The sequence below is a fragment of the Aulonocara sp. 'chitande type north' Nkhata Bay genome, linkage group LG23 (assembly GCF_057382095.1).
Source record: "Aulonocara sp. 'chitande type north' Nkhata Bay isolate Kocher_YH1m ecotype deep benthic linkage group LG23, A_spYH_male_GT1.1, whole genome shotgun sequence".
Lineage (NCBI taxonomy): Eukaryota > Metazoa > Chordata > Actinopteri > Cichliformes > Cichlidae > Aulonocara > Aulonocara sp. 'chitande type north' Nkhata Bay.
Window position 1 is genome coordinate 50338239 of NC_141365.1, and position 23006 is coordinate 50361244.

General features: G+C 41.0%; 2 protein-coding genes across 2 annotated transcripts; both read left to right on the plus strand.

Moving 5' to 3' along the window:
- Nucleotides 1–1443: 1443 nt before the first annotated feature.
- On the plus strand, nt 1444–9266 carry aamp (angio-associated, migratory cell protein). Its single transcript, XM_086283706.1, has 11 exons — nt 1444–1789; nt 1893–2036; nt 2139–2258; nt 3039–3178; nt 3249–3393; nt 3622–3705; nt 5922–6037; nt 6126–6220; nt 6309–6399; nt 6742–6896; nt 8683–9266. The coding sequence occupies exons 1-11, from the start codon at nt 1699–1701 to the stop codon at nt 8756–8758; spliced, it is 1257 nt and encodes a 418-aa protein (XP_086139832.1). The 5' UTR covers nt 1444–1698; the 3' UTR covers nt 8759–9266.
- A 9849-nt stretch (nt 9267–19115) lies between these two features.
- LOC147302943 (G protein-coupled bile acid receptor 1-like) lies at nt 19116–20433 on the plus strand. Its single transcript, XM_086283454.1, has one exon. The coding sequence runs from the start codon at nt 19172–19174 to the stop codon at nt 20195–20197; it is 1026 nt and encodes a 341-aa protein (XP_086139580.1). The 5' UTR covers nt 19116–19171; the 3' UTR covers nt 20198–20433.
- The last annotated feature ends 2573 nt before the right edge of the window (nt 20434–23006 follow it).

The following is a 23006-nucleotide window of genomic DNA, read 5'->3' on the forward strand; positions in this document are numbered from 1 at the left end:
AGGAACACGCCACTGCGATGTTTTATGACACCAAAGATTGTCCTTACAAGGATGTTTGACTTTGATGTTTCTTACAGAAAAATTCTAAAATGTGTAAAATACGAAATGTGCCGCTGATGAAAATTAAGAATGGGAATTAGTTGTGCTACAACAGGATCACAATATTTAGTGTCTATCATGATAAAGTTATTTTTTGATACTCTATACATTATAAGACAGCAGCATCATCTGTGTGACAGGGAAAATTACACTTGTAGAATAGCAAAAAAGAGAAAGAATGTATTAAGTTGCTGCATTGTGATATTAAAGTGTGCTTATTTTATCATCATAACAGTTTTAATATTGGATTTTACTTAATATGGTGTCAGTGCAATTAATCAATCCTCTGAATCACTTTTCATTTTATTTTATTTTTTTCTACTATAAGTCAGTTCACTTTACTTTCTTTCCCCAAAAGGAGTCATGAAGTTCTAATTCTATTTAGGCAAACTGGTAATATTTGGCATATCAGTAATAAGGACACAACTGAGCAGCTAATAAAATAAATGAATAAACAGATTCACAGACAAGCGTAATTTAGAAAACAGTAAATAGTTATTTCTGAGGATTTAGGCTGATTAATTTGTTTTACGTACGCAAATATCTTTTTTTTGGTCTGTTTGTATAGAGACTTTAAATTTGGGATTATCTAGTTTTAACATAAACCACGTAATACTCTGAATGCAGTGTACGTTAGTTAGTTAAACATATAACAGGTAACTGCTGTGTTTCATTAGCACATTTTAACTGTTTGTTTATACACTCTAGCCTGTGCTTGTTACCCATCTATTTGTATGTATTTTTAAATAGAGATTTGATTTTAATATGACTAGAATATACTTGGATAGTAAAACAACATTTCTCACATAGTTAGTATTACTGTCAAACATTGGTCATATTTTTTTCTTTGAAACTGACGAATCATGAGTAGTCCTTCAAATGTGGTTCAAATTATTATAAGACCTAAGAATGATTGCGTTGTATTACAGCTACTACTTACACTGATGCGACTACCACTAGAGATATTTTAAATAAAATCCTTCTGAGAATTTTAAAACAGTAAACTAGGTAGAGATACGAAATTAACTGACCTAATTTTGGATCTACAGACGTTTTAATCATTTATTTTCCAAAAAACTTCTATTAATACAGTGTGTTGTGTCCCCATGACCATTAAAATGATTTTATTTTATCATTTCATCCATAGAAAATTAAGTAAAAACTAAACTTAACTTAATATAACTGTACAAATAAGTGTTCTCAGACAAGATGCCCACGGGGACTTTACTATACAATTACTTGTATTAAATTATTAATTTTAATTTTGCTAATCCTGCCGGTCAGCCAATATTTTCCCGCCACGTTGTGTAACTTTGCCAATGGCGCCATCTTGCGGATTACATCGTGAATGACGCTTTATGCGAGCGACTCCCCTACGTCATAAGTATGCGCCAGTCTCTCTAATCTCGACAACGTGAAGAAAACATGGGAGTCAGTTTTCCTTCTGACAGGTAGTTTCTTCTTTCTGAGGTCCTCGCGTCACTTAAACCGACGTTAGAGAGTCAGAGTGTCATTTTGAAGCTTACTGGGAGCCGCAGAGCGCGAGGCCGTTCAAAAGTCACGTGAACCGAGCTTTTTTGCGGCTGTTTTGCTAGCAGCATGGACAACTCCGAGGAAAGTGCCATTGAGCTCCACGGAGATGAGGAAATTATTGAAGTCATCGACCTGAACGACACGGAGCCTGGCCCAGGTGGGTCTCGGCAGCACCTGTCCCGTCTCCTCTCCCGTGACAGGCGGGACAAGAGCAGATATAGATCAGGTGACCGTCGTGTGCTGTGCTTTTTCTCTCGTAGATGATTTGGCTGATGACTTGGAGGACGTCGACTTCGATGACGCTGGAAACGCAGGTGATGACAATGACGGCTGGGAGACTGAGGACGAGATGGAGGCTGAGGCAGAGCAGGACGACAGCGATCTCACCTTCAACAAACACACCGGTGAAAACCTCCCTCGTGTCTCTGCTGCTGCTCTCTGATTGCTCCTGGCTGCTTAAGGTTTAAAAAGGTCTGACCCTTTTTCTTTCTTTCTTTTCTGTCCAGGCTCGGTGTTCTGTGTGAGTTTGGACCCAGCGACTAACAGCTTGGCTGTGAGCGGAGGGGAGGATGATAAGGCCTATGTTTGGAGGGTGAGCGATGGGGAAGTTCTGCTGGAGTGCACAGGTGAGTGTAGAGCTCAGAGGGTTGGATGATTTAGGGAAATCACTGTAGTGAGCTGGAACTAAAGACAAAGGCGTTTGTTTATGCAGGGGGTAGATTGGGGGTGATCACATAAAGCTTTCTACCATGGCAATTAAAACATAAGCACCAGCACAGCATGGTTAAAATCACAAAATGTTTAGTTACAGTGTGGTTTGGCTTCATTTGTGGACGCAGGTGAGGAGCAAACATGGGAGTCTTTACAAAAACTCTTCCTGCTTTTCCAGACTTAAACACAATCCTGGTATTCTCAGATAAAGCAAAAACAAAAGAAAATGACAAAAAACAGGGTAATTAGCATTTCCAATTACTCTGGGAAATAGGCATCTGCAGATGCCAACAAGGGTTGCATCAATTTGGGGCTGGCTGTGGCTCAGAAGGGTGAACAGGTTCTGGTCCAAGCTGCCTTGGTCAAGATACTGAACCCAAAGCTGCTGCTGGTGCATCCATCAGAGTGTGAGTGAAAGAAAATCCTCAAAGGCACAGACTGAAGCTCTGTATGAATGTGTGAGAATGGCTCAATGTGGCTTTGTGTGCTCTTCTAAAGTAGAAACGCACTAGTGCATTTATTTGCATAGCGTGAGCGCTGTGTTGACATCAACCATGTGTGAAATGTGTCCACGCAAGCATTTTCAGATTGTTTACATAAAGATGTGGACACACTGTGATGTCCCAGATGGGCAGGACAATGGCCAAAACAGGAAAAAAAAATCATCATGCTCTTTGCCCTCTGTGCCTACACAGGTCACAAGGACTCAGTGACGTGTGCCATGTTCAGCCATGACTCCTCCCTGGTGGCATCCGGAGACATGAGCGGCTTGATTAAAGTCTGGAAAGTAGAAACTAAAGAGGAGATCTGGTCCTTTGAAGTGGGAGATCTGGAGGTAAGAGTGTGTGCGTGTGTGTGTCTGTGTGTGCGTGTGTGTGTGTAATAGCTGTTGCTTTCTATCTCAGTGGCTGGAGTGGCATCCCTGTGCTCCAGTGCTGCTAGCGGGAACGAATGATGGCAACGTGTGGATGTGGAAGATCCCCGCAGGAGACTGTAAAACCTTCCAGAGTTCGGCCTGTCAGGCCACCAGCGGCAAAGTCCTCCCCGATGGTGAGAGATGGGATACAAAAAGTCACCCCACACAGTACCCCCAAAAACCTGCCCACTTTTAACCACAGTTAGAAAACTCTGTGTGAAAGCAGCTCTTGCCGTTATTTTGTATGCTATAATTTTATGGATGTGGTTTTAAATGGATGAAACTGTCATTTTGTGCACTGTTTTACCTTTAATGCCCCTCAGTCCTCAAAAGTCTTGTAATTTATATATTTTCTCCTCCAGGTAAACGAGCTGTGGTGGGTTATGAGGATGGAACAGTACGCGTGTGGGACTTGAAGCAGGGAAATGCTATCCACGTCATTAAAGGTGGGTCTCACACATGCTTTCTTTTTATTATTAAGGTGATTTGTGAGTTTAATAAATCAGAAAACATATTAAGTTATATCTTGATTATAGGAAATTGATGGCCAGATGACGGAGGTGTGTTTATGAAAGAAGGTGTGTTATTGTTAGGGATGGGTATCGTTTAGGTTTTATCTGATACAGTACCAAACCGGTGCTTAAAGAATGGAGAACACAAACTTTGTCCAAAATCCTCTCATGTTTAACTGTTTTCCACTTTTTCTTTGGTCATTTTAGCCTTTTTGGCCAGGGTGAAGGGAGTATCTGCCATCAAACAAGAAGACAGCCGCATGTAGCTATGATGATGTTTGCTAGTTCACCTTACATGCATTAATGTAATAACGTGGTTAGCCTACTCAACGTAAATTACACATGAACAACATGAAGCTACTCACGCAGAGAAGAACGGCTGCTGCTGCATCATCATCCTCATCATTTCTGCTACACTGGCAGGGCTAGGGGCCAGGACTCTCCTCTTCGGGTTCTTGGGGGATGTTGCTAACTCCGGGTCCAATAACAGGCAACCCGCAGTAGATGTGATCGGTGTGAGGTCTCGCAGCAAGCTGTCAAATACGGCGCATTTCTCGGCTTTTAAAAAACCGCTATGCGTCGCCAGGTGTTTCATCGGATTCGAGGAGTTACCTCCTTTGACAGTATCACAGTATCAGCTTAAAGCACTTGTTGCTGCTGAGTTTGCATATTTTGCTGTGAAGTACAGCCAGACTTTGACCGCTTTTTTAATCTGTAGCTCTGCTCTAAAAGAACGTACGTACCTGGGCCCGCCTACTACGCTCGCAAAGGTAAAACGATTGGCTAGAATCCAAAGTGTATGACATCTCAGGAAAAAAAAGCACCGAAATGTGCGCTGCTTTTCGGTCTGGTTACTATCGTTTATGTCAGAATCTGTACCCATCCCTAGTTATTGTGCATGTCATGTGCTGTTATGACTCCAGGGGGAGATGCAGCTGGCTTTAGTTTAATAGTGTAGATTCTGGATGAAAGGAGTCTCGGTGCTCTTTCCCACATTAAAGTTACATATAAACAGATGAAAAGCAATAAAAGTAGCAGAGCATATTACAGATTTGTTGAGTTATGGCTCAATAAAAAGAAACAGAAAAACTAAGGTCTTCTGTAAATAAATTTGTAGCTCGTATTTGGAGAAAGTTGTTTAACATGTGTAAACAGTTGTAAACAACGAGGATGAGCAGCAGCAGTAAATGTTGATCATAATTCTTGGTTTAAAACAACAGTACTGTGTGAAAGTCTTTTGTCTTCTTTCAAGCAGCCACACTTTCTTGTCATTTGTCTTGAGCAATAGTTTTTCTTTGGACATTTTTTTTCCTCACTCATTTTCAGTCCAGTCTTTGTCCCTGTCAAGAAGAATTTTTCCAAGCCCCTCATCACCGAATGATTCAAACATTAAAAAAACACAGCTCACGCAAGGGATGAACCAGTTCTACACGTCCTTTATCTTTAGTCACTTTGTTACTAGCAGTGTCTCACAGAAAGGCATCAGTTGTTTTATATCTGTGCCAAAGATGATAAAGCTGGAGACAAACATAAAATAGTAGTTTTTGCGCCAACAAGGCAATTCCCAAAGAGCTATTAGGCGACTGTTTGGTACATCTCAGCATGGTGTGCAGTGTGTCCTATAAATTTAAGAAAACTTGCCAAGTGGAGGATGGAAGTGGCAGGCCAAAACAATCCTCTACAGCAGACAAGCAGCATGTGGAAGTCAAGAAAGTGAACATGAGAGAAGTGGCAGGTCTTACAGAGTGAGGCATCCAAAAGGACATCAGGCCAAAGATACAACAGTGAGTGTCTGCAGCCGTCTGTAAGACACGGTAGAGGCCGTCTCATGGTTTGGGCTGCATTTGCTTTTCTATCTTGAAAGCCTCTTTTTGCCAAGAACTTCATTTTCCAGCACGGCAGTGATCCAAACATGGCAGCGCAGTAAAACCATACCTGTGTAGAAAAACATAGTGGAATACTATCAGTCATGGATTGGCCTCCCCAGAGCCTGGACATCAACAGTATTGAAGCAGAGTGGCATCATGTTGACACAGAACAGATTGTTTTTACCGGTTTCGTTTTTCTTCTAGCAGAATATACAGAAGTGAGCGGTGCTTCAAGACGTTTACTGAGATGCATGTAGTTTATGCTGTTTTGTCTCCTAACAGGTCAGGATGGACACCAGGGGGCGCTAACCTGCCTGGCTTGCAATAAGGACGGCTCTCTGATGCTGACAGGTTCAGTGGACGGCTGTGCAAAGCTCATCAACATCACCACGGGAAAGGTGGGTGCCACAGCCAACCAATACCAAGCAGGCAGGAAGTGTAGTGAAGCAGGTGCTTCCTGTGTCTGACCTACGTGTCTGTGTGAAGGTGGTCGGCGCGTTCTCTGTGGAGGGAGGCAAAGGAAAAGGCTCCAAAGATGAAGAGGAATCGAACTCTGTGGAATCTGTGGGATTCTGCAACATGTGAGTGGGCTGCACACTCGCAGTAATACAGAAGCATATCAGAGCCTCAGCTCCTCCTCAACAGTTTCACCTTTGTCGCCCTTTCCAGCTTGCCGCTCATCGCTGTCGCGTACTTGGACGGGACTCTGGCCATATATGATCTCTCCACGCAAGCCCTGAGGCACAGATGCCGTCACGAGGTGAGAAGCGGCAGACAGCGGCACAGTTTGTGCACGTTTAGTCTGGTCCCGCCTGTGTTCATACTGGTCTATGCTCTGTGTATTGTGGGGAGGCTTTGCAGTCATATCAGAAACCCTCCCAGGGTTAGGGAGGTTTGTTTGAAGGGATGTTGCTTGTGTGCAGATAATGTGACAGAGAACATTCAGTAAGGAAGTCGTTCTTTGACAGTTTACCGAAAAAGGAGCTAAAAACATCAACTCTCTTTCCTCCAGCCTGTAATAAGCATTTACTCTTTATGTTGCTTTAAAACTGGTGTTGGTGTCGCCTTTGCCTGTTTTTCATCGCGCTTTGTGTTCCTCCAGGCTGGCATCGTTCACCTGCAGTGGGAACAGTCTTCTTCTGTGGTGTCCACCTGCAGTTTAGACGGCGCGCTGCGCTTATGGGACGCTCGTTCAGGCAACATGGTGGCTGAGTACAAGGGCCACACCGCAGAGATCCTGGACTTCACCATGAACAGGTATGATTCCACAGCACACTGCCAGGACTGTGTGCCCTGCTCAAGGGCACTTAAGTGCATTAGAAATTAGGGATGTGCAGAAGTAGTCTTTCACTGGGAGGCACCAGCAAAGCTAGTTATTCTAATTTTGTGATTGCAGAACACAATTTCTGGCTGTGAGAAAGTCTTTCTCCTTCCTGATTTAGTTTTATTCTTTTCTCTTTTTTGCATATTTGTCACACTTGCATGTTTCAGATCATTAAAAATGTTGTTTATGAGTCAAAAATAACTCTGACAAAGTGCAGTAGGCTAAAATATCTCAAAGAAAAGCTACAATCCAGAGAAACAGCTGAGAAACAGCTGAGAAACAAAGTAATTTACCTCTCAGTCTGGAAAGGGTCTTACATTTCTAAGGCTTTGAGGCTCCACTGAAACACAACAAATGGAGAAAGCCTGGAACAGCAGTGAACCTTCCCAGGAAAGGCCGACCTGCCAAAGCTACTCCAAGAGCACATCAACGACTCAACCACGAGGTCACAGAAGAGCCCAGAACAACATCTAAAGAACTGCAGGCCTCACTTGTCACGATTGAGGTCAGTTCATGATTAAACAACAAGAAGAAGACTGGATAAAAATGGCTGCTTCACTGGTTTAGGACGACTTGCCCTAATTGATGCAACCATGAATTCTGCTCTCTACCAGAAAATCCTGAAGGATGAACTGGGCCAGTAGGTCATGCTCTGAAGCTCAAGTTTACTGAAGGATCGTTGTTGCACTCATGTTACGCAGCAGAACAATGTGAAGCACAGCAGCTCGTCTGCATCTGAATGGCTCAACGAAAAAGCCAGAATGAAGGTTTTGGAGTGGAATCGAAGTCTGGACTTAAATCAGATGCTTTGGCATGACCTTAACCGTTCGTGCTCGTAAACCCTGTAACTCAGCAACTCGGCAAAGACCTGGATGTCCAACAGTAATGGGTGATCACAGAATCATTTCCATGGTGGAAAGAAACCTCTTCACAACAGCCCACCAAGTGAACAACTCTCCAGGAGGCAGGCGTATCCAAGTCTACTGTAAAGAGAGAAGACTGCATGAAAGTAAATACACTGCAAGGTGCAACAGCTCACGATGCAAGAATAGAAGGCCTAGATTTGACTCCCCTATAAAGGCCAGCACAGTTTGGGAAAACCAAGAAAAGCTCTACCAGAATGATGGCAGAAAAAAAGTATGGAGAAGGTGTGGAACAGCTCATGATCCAAAGCACACCACATCATCTGTAAAACACAGCGCTGGGAATTTCCCACCCTCCCACTGCATGCTGATGTTTTTGATGCTGCTCTCCACTCTGGCTCTCCCTGTGGAAATCCAGAGGTGAAAAGAGCAGCAGTAAGACCCCACAGCGCACAGCTGACGTCATTGATGGCAGATTGTACTCAGCAGGAGGAGCAGATGAGGTGGTTTGTAAAGCTACTTGAAGATGCATATCAAATTACATCACAAGTCCCCCCCAGTATGAGATTTTGCAGTTAAAAGCACTGAGATCAGCTCCAGCTCCAGGATTACACATGAGTGTGAGTTTGAGCTGCTTGAACGACTGCTGTCCAGGGACAGCAGTCGTTCCCGTGGTGACGAATAACTCGATGAACAAATGGCTGATGTTGCAACACAAAACTTTGTTAAATCACTGAACTATTTATAATAAAAATCCATGTGAACTCAGCCAACTGTGCGCAGGGTTCAAGTAAATATTTACTCTTTGTTTCCACTGTCTCTTAATCACATCCTGGCTGTCCTCGTGTCTCCGCAGGGAAGCCACTCTTGCTGTAACCGCTTCAGGAGACAACCAGGTGAAAGTCTTCTGCCTCCAAAGACCCGATCGGTAAAAGCCGAGACAAAAGACAAATCAAAGAGAAGAGAGAATATTTTAGGAGATGAGACTTTGTTCCCGTTCACTTTTATCCTCAGGATGTTAAAATGCTCTCGTGTGCTCCTGAATGATTCTAATCTGGTTTTTGTTGTAGGACCGTAGCAACCAAAAGATTATTGTTACTTTTTTGTTCTTTTGTCCTCATAGCACTTGATGTTTGCTTCATGGGCAGATGTTTAAGCCTCTTCAAGTAACTCTGAGATTCTTTAAAACACAATGTTTCTCACTATTTTTGTCCCAGAACACTTGTCAGTGATAAGAAAGTCAAAGCGTTGATGCATCATAGTGTCCTGCCTCTGACATCCGCTGTTATGTTCTGTCCTCCAAATGAATTTAGAGATCAAACGATACAGAAAAGAGGATGATGTGTGTGGTCTCAGCTCTCAAACACAGATTTTTTTTTCTTTAATGTAAACTGAACTGTAAATACAAAAAATAAATAATATACTTTCTTCTTGGTAACACTTAGAACTTGTTTCTTGTGTTTGCTCCAAACTTAGTTCAAGTTTCTTACATTTATCAGTGATGACGAGCTGCATGATGAAGCATGAGGTCATTTTGATGGGAAAGCCTGCAACTTACTGGAACTTCTTTTAGTTCAAGTGGTCTCTAGTTGGTTCAGTTTCATCTTACATCTGTTTTATCTCGAAATCAGATTTTAAAAAGAGGAGGATGTGAGTCAGTCTGAACAAGTCACAGCGCCCAGTGAAAGCAGATTTCCCCCAAAATGCAGCTTAGATTTAAAATAAAAGCAGGAAACTTGACTTTGAAAAGCCAAAATAATTAATTTGTTTGAGGTTTAAAAACAGATTGGATAAAGAAGTTTAATGTCACCTAGGAGCCTTAAAGCCTTCTGTCTGCAATGTCTGCAATTCATTTTGTAAATAAACGCAACTTTAACATTAACCATGTCTATTGAACACTAATCTACTACTGTGCAAAAGTCTCGATGAACAGCGCTGTATCTGAAAGTCATGACCTCAAGAAATGGGAAAAGAATCCAGCAAAGACCTGAAAGATGCATGAGGACCTTCAGCTCATGCATCTGCTGTTCACCAAAGCCTCATCAGCAATGGTCTCAGTGGAAGGGTGGCTGTCAAGAAGCCATCCTTAATGAAGGGAAACGGGAAGAAAAGACTGAGGTGTCCGTGGTGGAGTCGTGAATCCAAAGTTTACAGTTTTGGTTCAAATGGTGAACAAAGGTCAGGAGAGCAGGACAACAGTGAGTGTCTATAGCTGTGTGTAGGACACGGTGGAGGCTCCGTCATGGCTTGGGGCTGCACTTCAGCCAGTGGTGTTGGAGATCTTGTGAAAACTGATGAAATTATGAAGAAAAGTAATGTCAGATATTGATCAATCATACGATACCATCTGGAAGGTATCTTTTTTTATGGTGAGTATGGATACATGCTCCTCTAAGATCCATAAAATGACATGTGGTGTGCCTCAAGGGTCGGTTCTAGGCCCTGTACTTTTTAATTTGTATATGTTGCCTCTCGGCGGTGTCATCAGTAGGCATGGAGTGAACTTCCACAGTTACGCTGATGACACGCAGCTGTACATCTCCGTGTCTCCTGATGACACCAGACCAATGGATGCCCTTTTTAACTGTATCTTGGATATAAGATCTTGGATGGCAGAAAACTTTTTACAGCTTAACCAGGACAAGACTGAAGTTTTAATTGTCGGTCCTGAGGCTCAGAGTGAGAAACTCTTGTCTAAATTAGAGGCATTTTCACTATGTCCTTCGCTACAAGTGAAAAACCTGGGTGTTATTTTTGACTCTGAGCTTGGTTTTATCCCACATGTTAAACATGTAACCAAAATTGGATTTTATCATCTAAAGAATATAGCCAGAGTCCGCCCTATTCTCTCTCGGGCCAACACGGAGATGCTGATGCATGCTTTTATTACCAGTCGCATTGATTACTGTAATGCCCTGCTCTCTGGTCTTCCTAAGAAGAATATTTCAACTTTACAACTCTTGCAAAACTCGGCAGCTCGTGTGCTGACGAAGACCAGAGGGCGGGCCCACATTACACCGGTTTTAGAATCGCTGCACTGGCTCCCCGTGTGTTTCAGGATCGATTTTAAAGTTCTTTTATTGGTTTTTAAATGTCTTAATGGTCTTGGGCCTTCTTATCTCTCAGATCTGCTTTTACCATACGAACCCTCGCGGACCCTGAGGTCCTCTGGTACTGGCCTTTTGATTGTCCCTAAAGTCAGGACACATGCTCACGGAGAGGCAGCTTTTCAGTGGTATGGTCCTCGTCTGTGGAACAGCCTGCCGGAGGAGCTCAGGGCCGCAGAGAACGTACATGTTTTTAAGAACAGGCTCAAGACCCACCTTTTTAATTTAGCTTTTACTTAGCGTTTATTTATTTTATGCTTATTCTATCCTGTTATTCTATTATTAATTTAGACTTTACCTAATATTTTTTGATTTTATTCTTATTCATTTTTTAATCTTCTTACTCTATTTATATTTATATTTATATTTATATTGTATCCTGTTCTTATTTATTTTATCATTTTACCCTGTATATATCATATTGCGTCATATCTCCAGTGTTTCCTCGGAGGGCGCTCTCTGCACCGGGGCTGTTATTGACCGTGGCTGCTGGTCTCTGGGGTCCTCTCAGCCTGGTTGGGGGGCTCCTTGGCCTCCCTCCTGCTGTGTGCCCAGCCTGGAGGCTGCGGTCTGTGACCGGCTCCCGGTGCAGACGGCTCCCTGTTATAATGTTTCCTCACTTGGCTCATGCGAGCCCAGCCCAATTTTTACTCTTTAAGTGTGCGCGTGTGTGTATGTGTGTGTGGGTGGGGGTGGGGGGATATATGTGTATTGAGAGTGTGGGGAGTGAGTTGGAGGGTGGGGTGGGCTGCTTTTAACTATGTAAAGCACTTTGTGCTACATTTTTTCTGTATGAAAAGTGCTTTATAAATAAAGATTGATTGATTGATTTTGTTTTGGTACTGCAACGATCCCAAACACACTGCCAGTACATTAAAAGCATATCTGAATAGATAAAAACACAGTAAGTCAAGGATGGTCCTCCGCAGAGCTTGGACCTCAGTATTATGAGACAGTTTGGGATCATCTTGGCAGCTATTTGCGGTGGAAGACACAGCTGGATGACAACAACTGGCTAAGGTCCAGTGGGACTTTAGGCTGCAGTCAAGACAGACAAGCAGCTGCTGGCCACCATAAAGACATAATGGTGGTTACATTATGTAACACCAGGGGCTGAAGGAAAAACTTGAACAGATGTCGAAGGTCCAAAGGGGTTGCAGTGGTAAGAGAAGTGTCAGCAGTGTTGCATGAAAAAACAAAGAAAAGCTCAGTTTAGTTTATGTGAAAGTTCCTGTAATAATTAAATTTCACAGTGAAACAAGTGGCTGGTTTTCAGGCACTTTAGTAGCCTGAACCATATTTTTCACAATCAGGAAACACATTATTAGCTGACCGGCCTCTCTGTTGCTTCTTAAAATAGAAAGCCAGTTTGACCTTATGTGTTTACATTAGTGTGTGACAGAGGTCTGTTACACACAAAGGTCGTGAGGTTGTACTGCATTGTTGCAGTTAGAAAGTAGGGCTAAAGGACTCTGTGCAATCACGTATTCATGAGAAAAAGATTCAGGAGTAAGCACTGAGAAGACCGACTGGTTACCCAGACGTTAATATCTTACTGAATCACACTGGTTTTCTTCAGTTCTTCACATTCAGTTGTTCTGTTGTTCCTGCCCTCTGCTCCTCCTCTCCTCTCTCAGCCTTTCTTTAGGATGACGAAAACAAGCGTCAGCCAGTATCCTGTGCACAAGTGGTTCTTCCTTGTACCTCAGTCCTGCAGTGTTGTCTGTATCTGTGGTTGTACATGAATAACTCACCCTGACAGGCAGTCAAACAGTTGTACGCATGAACGTTTGTGCATTGTGGTACATTGTTTTGGCAGATATGATATTGGGATTTAAACCAATGGAAAAGTGCTTTCATTCTCTTTTATATTCAGGTTATAAAGTATGCAGTACAAACTGACCAGCAGATCATTTGTCACAACAGTGTATTTGGCCTTACAGGTGCAGGAGGCCAAATACAAAGGCTGGATGGATTTCCACCTTTAGACCTTGATGGGGCCACAGTTTGATATATTAAATTGCAGCTGGTATTCTGTGAGAAGTGCTGTGCTGACAACAGATGCTGAACAAATCGGCCGAGCAGAGAAAGGCAGGTGCTAATGCCAAGGTAAACATAAGTGGAGGAACAGGAGGCAAGTGACAAATCCATTAACAATACCACCTCACAAAGGCAGAGAGCAGTAACCACAGAAACAATCAGGGCCAGAAGAAGCTTCAGGAATCAGTTTATACAGGAGCTACATAACCTCAATGATTGTTTCTTCTTTTTACTAAGAAAGGTTAAAAGTTGGCATATAAAACTTTGTAGTTCTCAATTATGAGGGTAAGGGATGTGAAAGAAATCTAAAGCTACATCGTTTTTTTAGATCTACATGTCGCATTAAAATAAAAGTTATTAGAGCTCCACCCAATGTTTTTGTTACAGCTCCCCTAAATTAACAATATTGGTAATGCGTGCTGCACAATATCGTTTATTATTTAGTATCTACTGATATCTACTGCTAGCTAGTTTATTGTGATGGTGCCGTTTTTTTTTTATTATGTTGCTCTTTGTTGTTTGCCTTCTCTTCTGTTTTTTTTCTCCATACAGGTGACCCAGGTGTTTTGTTTTTTTTTGTTTGTTTTCCTCTCTTCCCCCCCTTCTCACCGTCTCTTCTCCCCTTTGGTTTTCTTTTTTTCTCTCCCTCTCTTTCTTTCATTCTTTCCCCCTGTTCTATCCCACAGTCATGTCTGTCCCGTTTGTAGCAACTGAAAATAAAATAAATTCATAATTATAATAAAGGTCAATCAAATGGACCAATATGGCAAGCCCATGATGATCCACTTGGTAAAATAAATCCGCTTGGCATCTTTCTTGGCCTTAAGACAACAATTCTGATGGCTAAAGATCCAAACGGGACACACAAAAAAGAGAAAAAAAAGAAAAGAAAAAAACCCCAATATTGGTAATGAACAAAATCATTTCATCTTTTTGTAATTCACCAGTATACGCAAGCATTTTAATTTAAATGTTACAAGATATCATTCTTGTTGCTATCCATGAATTTTCAAATTTACCGTTTCATAAAAAAGAGGAAAAAATTATAAAGAAAATTATTATCTTTGATTAAGATGCCAAATTACAGTTATTTATTAGATTGGTGAACAGGAAGAATAATTTTAGTTGTGAACGTTATGCATGATTAAACCTGCTCAAATTTGGGTATTAAAATAAATATTCACGTTGTTATTTGACTTATAAGTAACGATGCATGTTTTAGTTTTAAGGTTTTAACAGATTTCTAAAGTATTTATGTAAATTATATACGTAGAGGTCATTGATAAATTATGCATATTAAAATATGCAAATTCTTGGTATTCTATGACAGTTCACATACTTACCCAGCAAGGCTAGCTTTTAGCTAAGGTAGAGTAGTTAGCTTTGTTACTTTTATTTTAACAGTATCATTAATATGTAGGTGTTTCATGTGGTATAACAAAGTGAGTTTCTATAGTGAAGAATTAAAATTGAGTTAAAAGTATTTTAAACATGAAAGTATTGAATGGTTTAGCCTGACCGTCACTCAGCTAGCTAAAGTGTCGCTGCACATTGTTATTATATCACGATTTACAATTTTGTTTGTTTGTTTGTGTGGTTCAGAGAATTAGACATATTTATGTAATATAATTTATGGTAATCCAAAAATGTATAGTAATTGCATTTTGGGTTTGTAATAGAACTCTTACAAAAAACTGACTCCATAAGAAGCAGAGCTTTTAAAATGTCAATAACATCCCTTTTTTGTATGTTGTTAAAAGAATTCTAAATAAATGTTAAGTGAAAAAAATGATAGAAAGTGGAAGATGTGAAAAAAAAGTGACAAAACAAACAGAGAAGTTCCACAGAAGCCAGCTGGGCACTATTATCCCGACCACATTACATTCCTCCATTGTATATAATAATAAACCAGTAGCTCATTGATTTAATGTTGAGTAGGATCTGGTTTTCCGAGAAATCCAGGATGCACCATCTTCTCATTTGTTATGTGAAGATGTTGTGCTGTCTTGTCCTCTCTGTGTAGTGTCTCTCCAGATGTCCCAGCCTCAGGAACGTTTATGTTTAAAACCCATTATCTGATTGGAGCTCGTCCATCAATACAACCGTAGGTCTGCACAAAAGTAGAAGGGAAGGAGGACTCTGTGTTTGGCTAATAAAGCAGGTCACTTCTGGCCTTCCATCCACCACTGTGTTTAAATATTGTACATGTGTGACAGCTGTTATGAATTCTGCTGTATACACTATTGTACATATAGGTCACATCATCTTATTTTACCTTTGACCTGCTTACAAGAACTGACGGCACTGCTAGGTACCATGACAGAAACGTGACAAAATGATCTGTTTATGTCGCTTTACAAAAGAAAGGAAACAGAAATGTAAAGAACACTTGTCTCTTGTTTTTGAGCAGCAATAAAAAAAACTTATATCAAATAAAAATAACTTCAACGTATGGTTCGTTATACTGAAAACAGTAGGAATATAGCTATTTCATACCATTAAAGTTAACACAATTCTCCTGTTGGTCAGTGCATCTGGCTGTTAGGACTGGCTGAAACTATATGTTTTTATTTACAAGGTGAATATGATTTTCACCACTGGCCACTTTGTTAGGTACATTAGTTGTGCTGCTCCTTAATACACATCCTTAATCAGCCAATCACATGGCAGCAAATCGATACATTTAAACATGTAGACATAATCAAGACCACCTGCAAAAGTTTAAACTTAGTGTCAGGAAGAAAGGTGATTTAGATAGCTTAAATGTGACATGGGTTGTTGGTGCCACATGGGCTGTTCTGAATATTTTACAAACTGCTGATATACTGGGATTTCAACACACAATCATCTCTAGCCTGAAAAGAGAAACTATAGAATAGCAACAGTTCTCGTGGGGAAAATGTGTTGCAGACGTCAGAAGTCAAAGGATAATGGTGTGACTGCTTTGAGCCGAAAAGAAGGTAACTCTAACCACTTGCTACAAGCAACGTTTGTAGAAGAGCATCTTTGAATGGACCACATTTCAAATCTTGAAACAGATGGGCTACAACAGCAAACAGTGGACCACACTACTTACCACTCCTGTCAGGTAAATGCAAGAATCTGATGATACAATTATACAATTATACGCAGGCTCGTCAAAATTGGTCGACAGAGGACCAAAAAAACGATCCATGGGCTGATGAGGTTTTGCTGTGACATTCAGATTTGGTAAAAACATCTTCTAAGTATGACTCCATCCAGATAACTGCAGATGTAATGGTGCAGTGATATATTCCCTGCATGCTTGTGACCCATTAGTATCAACTGTGCCACAGCCCACCTGAGTAATACTGATGACCACAGTCTTAATGACTTCCACTGGATAACGTGCCATGTCTCAAAGCTCAGATGATCCCAAACTGGTTTCTTCAACATGAAAAAGATTTCAGTATAATCAAATGACCTCCACGATTACCAGATCTCAATCATATAGATAGAGCGTCTTTTTAAAGCACATAAATATTAAATAATAATAATATTAAAAAACAGATTTCTGTTATTCTGCTAACTGCAGGTTATTTAATTAAAGAGTATCACAAAGCACGAAGAGATAATCCAGGTGTATGTCAAAAAATAAAAGTGAGATGTATAAAGTTATACATTGATATATAAAAGAAACTGATTTAATTTCCTTATTTGCTTTAGCTGAAATGGAAAAATGGAGGTGGTTCACATGCCATGCCGGCTGATAGTAACCTGGAATGTTCTTATCTTTTTAAGGTTGCAGTGATAACAGTGTTATCCTCTTTCATTCATGAACAGTGGAGCAAAATATCTGGGCTGATTAATGTAAGGGCCAACAAAAAATTGAATTAGTTGGTCAACGGTTAGTGGGCTCTGGGGCCTCATCCTCAGCAGCTCCGCCTCAGGAAAAGACACTTTTAGCATAACTGCCGCCTCCTCCTTTTAGAGGGCACTTCCCCTTTAAAGTATCAGAGAGGAAGCCACACACTTGGCTGCTCACTCTGCCTCTTTTTTAGTTTGTGGTTAGGTTTTGCAAAGGCTGCTGGGGTCAGGTTCACTGAAGAGATCTTAAAGGGTAAAGAAAGTAGTTTATGGTGGATCTCGTTAGTGTTTATAGCTGCTGGGGATGATACGAAGGAGAAATAATAAGTTACCAGAAGAAGAGAGTGGACTTTTAAATTCTCCTCACAAACATACGTGACTGGACTATTCATCACAAAAAGGTAAAGGCTTTATTGATGCTTTTGTTTTTGTTGTTTCAGAAACATATTTTATGCACTGACATGTTATTTGCTGACAGTGCTGCTCTGATGTGATCTAATATTTTTCTCCATTAAAAATCTACAGTTTAAAACAACACAGTTTTATTTTGTGCATGACTGGCTTTGCTCCCAAGCACTTTTTAAAGCTCTGGAAAATGACTTGAAAAATAATTTCAAGAAGCCCTCAAAGCTTCTCAGAAAGCAACACATTAAGGCGATGTTGTTAAAAAAAAATCAATGTGTTTTTGTGTATTCGCCTTTTAAGAGCTTTTAAAGACTGTTTGCTAAGACTGTAACAGGACTTTGATACCATTAAAGTCCCATCACCGAGTTTTTTACATGTATGTGAATGCTGGAAACATTCACGTGTCAGACATAAAGTGCATCACAGTGTAAAAAGTGTTGGACGGTTATAGAAAATGCTCCTGTTTTGAACGGCTATAAAACTTTTATTTTCAAAGGATTTAAACCAGGTGATATAAAACATGCGTGCAGCACATAGGTGTGGTTTATTGTAGGTCACTGTGAGAATCTGCACATTTCCCCCTGACTATAAACTAACTGTGACAGGATATGCATCACTCTGTGAATTATAATACACACAAAAGCTGTTGTAACTGCAGAGTCCCAGCTGATGAATTATTAAATGACATGTGCCTCGTATCCAGCGTTGCAGGCTACAGCTGTCGCCGTTTTTCTTGCTCATTTAACTTGCTGTGAGTGAGGTTTTTTTTGTCGGACTGCCCGTCTAACTCAGCTGCTCACTCATACGAGAGAAAAATGCGATCTCTAGATCTGAATATAAATAGCAAGCGCGCTGAATGTGCACAGCGTGTACTCACGCTAATTTCCTTTTCCACTTTGTCACTTTCTTGTCAACTTCATCTGATTGAAATGTGCTTAGATTTTCATTCAGTCTGTTTTAGCTCTGGAGGCGTTCCGACTTTTCCTTGGTCCTTAAGACCAAATTCCTCATCGGCCCTCCATAGGGTTAGGGATATCAATTTTACCTCATTATTTGCAGTAGGCCCAAGTTGCCTCTGGAGGTTTGTGGTGACCACGTAGGCTCAAATGACCTGGTTAAAAGCTTGAAATAACTTTTAGGTCTTACTTCAAAAGTTTAAGACACATAGTCTTGCTTTAAGGCACTAAAATTGTGTCCCTGTAAAACAAATGGGAAACTTTTAAATCATTTTTCTTACAATACACTGTTGTGCAAGACTAACAAGGCATGGCTGTTGTTTATTGTTATCATAGGTCAAATTCTGGTTAGTTTTGCTTTTGAACTTATTTTATGTTGTTTCTAGTAGGTCTTACACTTTTTTACAGTTAATCCTTATCTATTCAGTGCTCAGGCATCATTCTCTTCCTGTTCTGAAACCAGAAAAGGAACCAAATTGTTAATAATTGATCTTTATTCACCTGCATTTCTTTCCCTTTTCAAGCCTCCTTATGCTTCTCCACAAATAACAGACGCATGTACTCCAGACATCAGACTTAACTTACATCAGACATGTAACTCTCACGTCTAACCTTTTTTTTTTTTTCAGTTTTTGTGGTCTCCTCTGCTTATACTATCATTGTTTCTCATTCCTTATAGGGTACCTTGACAGGGTGGCTGCAGATGAGAGGAAGTTGAAGGAAGTCACCTACAATCGGTCAATCTGGGAACCGTTAGCTAGTTTGAGTAAACCTCATGGGGCAAACTCTCAGTGTGAATTAAGCTTAAAATGCTAACTTGCTGATATATGATAAGAGGTGGTTTTGACATTGGTCTCCTAGTGGACTGTTTAATTGAAAGCAATCCAGTCCTGCTTACACAAGACTGGTCAGTGATATTCAAACTACGAGCAGCTTATACCGAAAATCTTTTCCCCTGCTGACAGAGTCTGCATATTCATATGCAGATATCTGTTTATAAAGACTAACGATGGACTCTGACGACTCCTATGTTCTGCTCTCTGAAGAGCAACTCATCTACATCATCACCATTCCCCTGTCGACCTCCATCATCCTGGCCAACCTCGTCATCATCTTGGGCATCTCCTGGAACCGCCAACTCCACAACACGCCCAACTACTTCTTCCTCAGCCTGTTAGTAGCCGACTTGTGTACGGGCGTGGCACTGCCGTTCATACCGCTGATGGGTCTAAACAGGCATTTAAGTTTTAGCTCCTGTCTGGTGGCTCACGTGTTCCCAAATTTCCTCTTCTTGGCGTTCCTCTTCAACCTGGTAATGGTTCACTATGAGCGCTACATATGCATTATTGACCCCTTGCATTACAGTAACCTGTGGATGCATCGCAGTTTTCCCTTAACGCTGCTTGTGGTGTGGACTCCGGCACTTTTGTATGCATCTCTACCTGCCTTTGGCTGGAATAACTGGACAGGGTCAGATTTTAACAGTTGCTGCGAAAGTACCCAAAATTTAACGGCATTTTCAAACTGCTTAGCAAATACAACCAGCTGTTGCTCGTACAGGAGGGTGTTCCCCAATGCATTTATCTTCCTGGAGGTGTATGGACTTGTTTTACCTGCTATTCTGGCCATCGCCGCCATGACCGGCCATGTTTTGTGGATCACCCGAGGCCAGCTGAAGGACATATGCCGCCTCCATCGTTCGGTGGAGCGAGGAAGTCAGGCCTCTGACCAGGAGCAAAAGCTGAACCTGCGGTACACGCGCTGCGTGGTAGCAGTGTCGCTGACTTTTCTCGCCTGCTGGGTTCCCTACCTCATTTACATGCATGTCTCCATAGCACTGGTGGTCAGCGACCCCAAGCGGAGTTCTACCACTCACATTGTGCTGTCCTGCACTGGTATCGGAAGCATGGCTGTAGTGCCGATTGTGCTGGGCTTGGCCAACAGGCAATACACAGAACCTGCGTTAAAACTTCTCCAGAAACTCAGAGACAGGTGGAGGCCAAGGACACAGGCATCAGAGGAAGCCACAGTCTGAAATGATACTGGTTTATCTAAATATTTATCAATATATTCTACAGAAAGCTGAAAGAGAAATAAGAAATATGGCTCTACAGCAGAAAACCCCCCCCACATCTACTAGAGGGCGATCGTGGCTCAAGAGTTGGGAGTTTGCCTTGCAATTGGAAGGTTGCCGGTTCGAGCTCCGGCTTGGACAGTCCTCAGGCAAGACACTTCACCCGTTGCCTACTGGTGGTGGTCAGAGGGCCAGGTGGCGCCAGTGTCCGGCAGCCTCGCCTCTGTCAGTGCGCCCCAGGGTGGCTGTGGCTACAATGTAGCTGCCATCACCAGTGTGTGAATGGGTGGATGACTGGATGTGTAAAGTGCTTTGGGGTCCTTAGGGACGAGTAAAGCGCTATATAAATACAGGCCATTTACCATTTCACGTGGACACTTATTTATCAGTGTTTTATAAAATAAAAGTCCCCTAATGTTCTACCACTATTACTTCTAGGTTTTGAAGTGTCAGTTTCTTAAAGTTTACCATTGTTAGGCATATCCATATTAGCAAAGGTAACTAGAAAGATGAAGACTGGAACCAAATAAGAATAAAGAAGTATAAAAGTGAATAAAGTGCTCAGTTTTGCTATTCTGCAGATTAAGTTCTGGAAGGAATTTTAACCATCTTGAAAACAAAGGACCTAGTCTGTAATAGACATTTTGCAGGACTTTTTTTCTTTTTTTTAAAAGAGAAAACTATCCTCATTTGATAACTTTTCACAGATTTTTCCACTGGTATTTAAATTGACTTATGTTAAATATTACAAATTGAGCTCACAAAGATGAAGAAGGTAACTTTTCACCCAGAAATACATCCGCTTTTTAGTATTTTATGCAGTTTAGAATGACACAGAAGTAAGGCACTACTAATATAAAGACAATGACTCTGTGTTTTTTATAGAAATCTTAGTTTTTGTGCATGTACAAATATGTTCTGCTTATGTAAATGAAACTATAGGTGAACCTCTTACGTTACCTCTTAGAACTTTAGAATAAACATTTCCTCTGAAAGCCTTTTACGTGCATTTTGGACAAACAGTTTTTGGTGTTCTGCTTGGACTTTCTAAATTGGTACAATTCCATTATATTCTTAAAGTATTCTGAATTTTCCTAACCTTAAGCGACTGGTGTCTTTCAGCATTAATAATAAAAAATCGCTAAAAGATGCACATTTTTCCATACAGAAGAAAACATTTTTGAGCGAGATTGTGGTTTGCTAGGTTATCAACTAAGGCTAGCAAATTTGGTAAGTAAGGTGAATCGTAGACTTTACAGGTCCAACACACAGATACACATATTCACTAAAATAAGTGCAACAAATTCACTCACCAAAACTCAAGAACAAACTTCTTGGATGGGGTGTTAGTACAGCAAATTATTTCTCAGATAGTTCCTTTTAAAAATGTTCCAACAGCATTGTGGTTCAGTTTTGTTATTCAAATTAGCTGTAGCCTAGCACACAGCTAGCATGTAGCTGCATGTAGCTGTTTGTCAAAATTGTCTCAACCTTGTAGTTGTCTCTCATGACATAATGAACTTATTGATCAATCATCTGTCAAGTCGTCAGAAACATAGAATTTTCTAACTGGTTGCCAAGTGGTTCTTCAAGATTGCTAGCAATCACTAGGTAAAACTGGTAACAGAGGTAGAGCCATTGAGTAAGCTGTGTCAGAGAGGTTATGGTTAGAATTGTCATGTGATACAAGGAGACTTCAAATAGTTCCAGCTGTGCTTCGCAGCAAATTTAAATCAAGTGACAGGTCGTCGATTTTTACAGCATCTAAATCTCCTAATGTTTTGGTAGACCTACCAATATATTAGGCATGCATTGTATGGCACAAGTTAATTTTATCAGAGTGTACTGACAGCATGGAATTTTACTTTTAAACATCTTACCTTTAAAAAGTATATCCCAATCTTCTGTGCAGCTATATTTTGATGGTACGGCCAGCGTATGTTGCTAACCTCTGGCACTATTGTGAGGCTCCACGGTCCACTGTTGTTGTAAAAAATGGTCCATTGGAGTGAATGGAGATGACGCGACTCTTCCATTCAGGGTGCTGCACCACAAACCTTGTTACTTGTATGCAAAGCCTCACTAACTACTAGCCGAACAGTAGTGAAACTCAAAAAGGTTTAATGAAAACTGGAAACAGTAATCATTTGCTTTCAAAATAAATATTCTGCCTCAGTGCTGGAGCCCACATGAGGTGTAACTTTTACTTGAATGCAAATAGTCTCCATTTCCCATTTGTCTTACTTTTTGCAATTCTACTAGTGCTCGGAGAGTACCTGGCAGGTGCTTTGCAGACAATTCGAATTTCTGGCGACCTATTAGTGACCAAAGTAATTGCAAGAAGGCTTTTGGTACAGTACTGTATACTTCTTTGTGGCCAATTTCACACAGCAACAGCAAACAACATCTCACACATTTTTTGCATAGTGGCTTTAGCACTTGTCTTCAGATTTATTGCCAACAACCTCCAGACACCACTTGTCAACTGGCCATAAAATATAAATTCTCCCCTAGCAACCGGTGATTGCTTGATGGTCAGGACTAGCCCTAGACACACAGATGGTCAGGATTGTGTGTCTAGGCATATTCACTTGGCCTGACAGTGTCACGTGTCCATAATGCCTGCAAAATCTGATTTATTTATTTTTTTTCTGCTGGAGCTCTGGAAATTTTAACATGGGAGTCTATGGGGACTGACAGGTTTTTGCCATTGCAATTATTAGTTCTTCCTTATTGGCTCTATTTGTTAGCCCTGGAAAAAAATATAAAT

Coding starts and splice junctions, on each gene's coding strand:
- aamp (XM_086283706.1), top strand. CDS start 1,699: ATGGACAACTCCGAGGAAAGTGCCATTGAGCTCCACGGAGATGAGGAA. Junction 1,790..1,892: donor CGACACGGAGCCTGGCCCAG/GTGGGTCTCGGC, acceptor TTTCTCTCGTAG/ATGATTTGGCTGATGACTTG. Junction 6,897..8,682: donor CTGGACTTCACCATGAACAG/GTATGATTCCAC, acceptor GTGTCTCCGCAG/GGAAGCCACTCTTGCTGTAA.
- LOC147302943 (XM_086283454.1), top strand. CDS start 19,172: ATGGACTCTGACGACTCCTATGTTCTGCTCTCTGAAGAGCAACTCATC.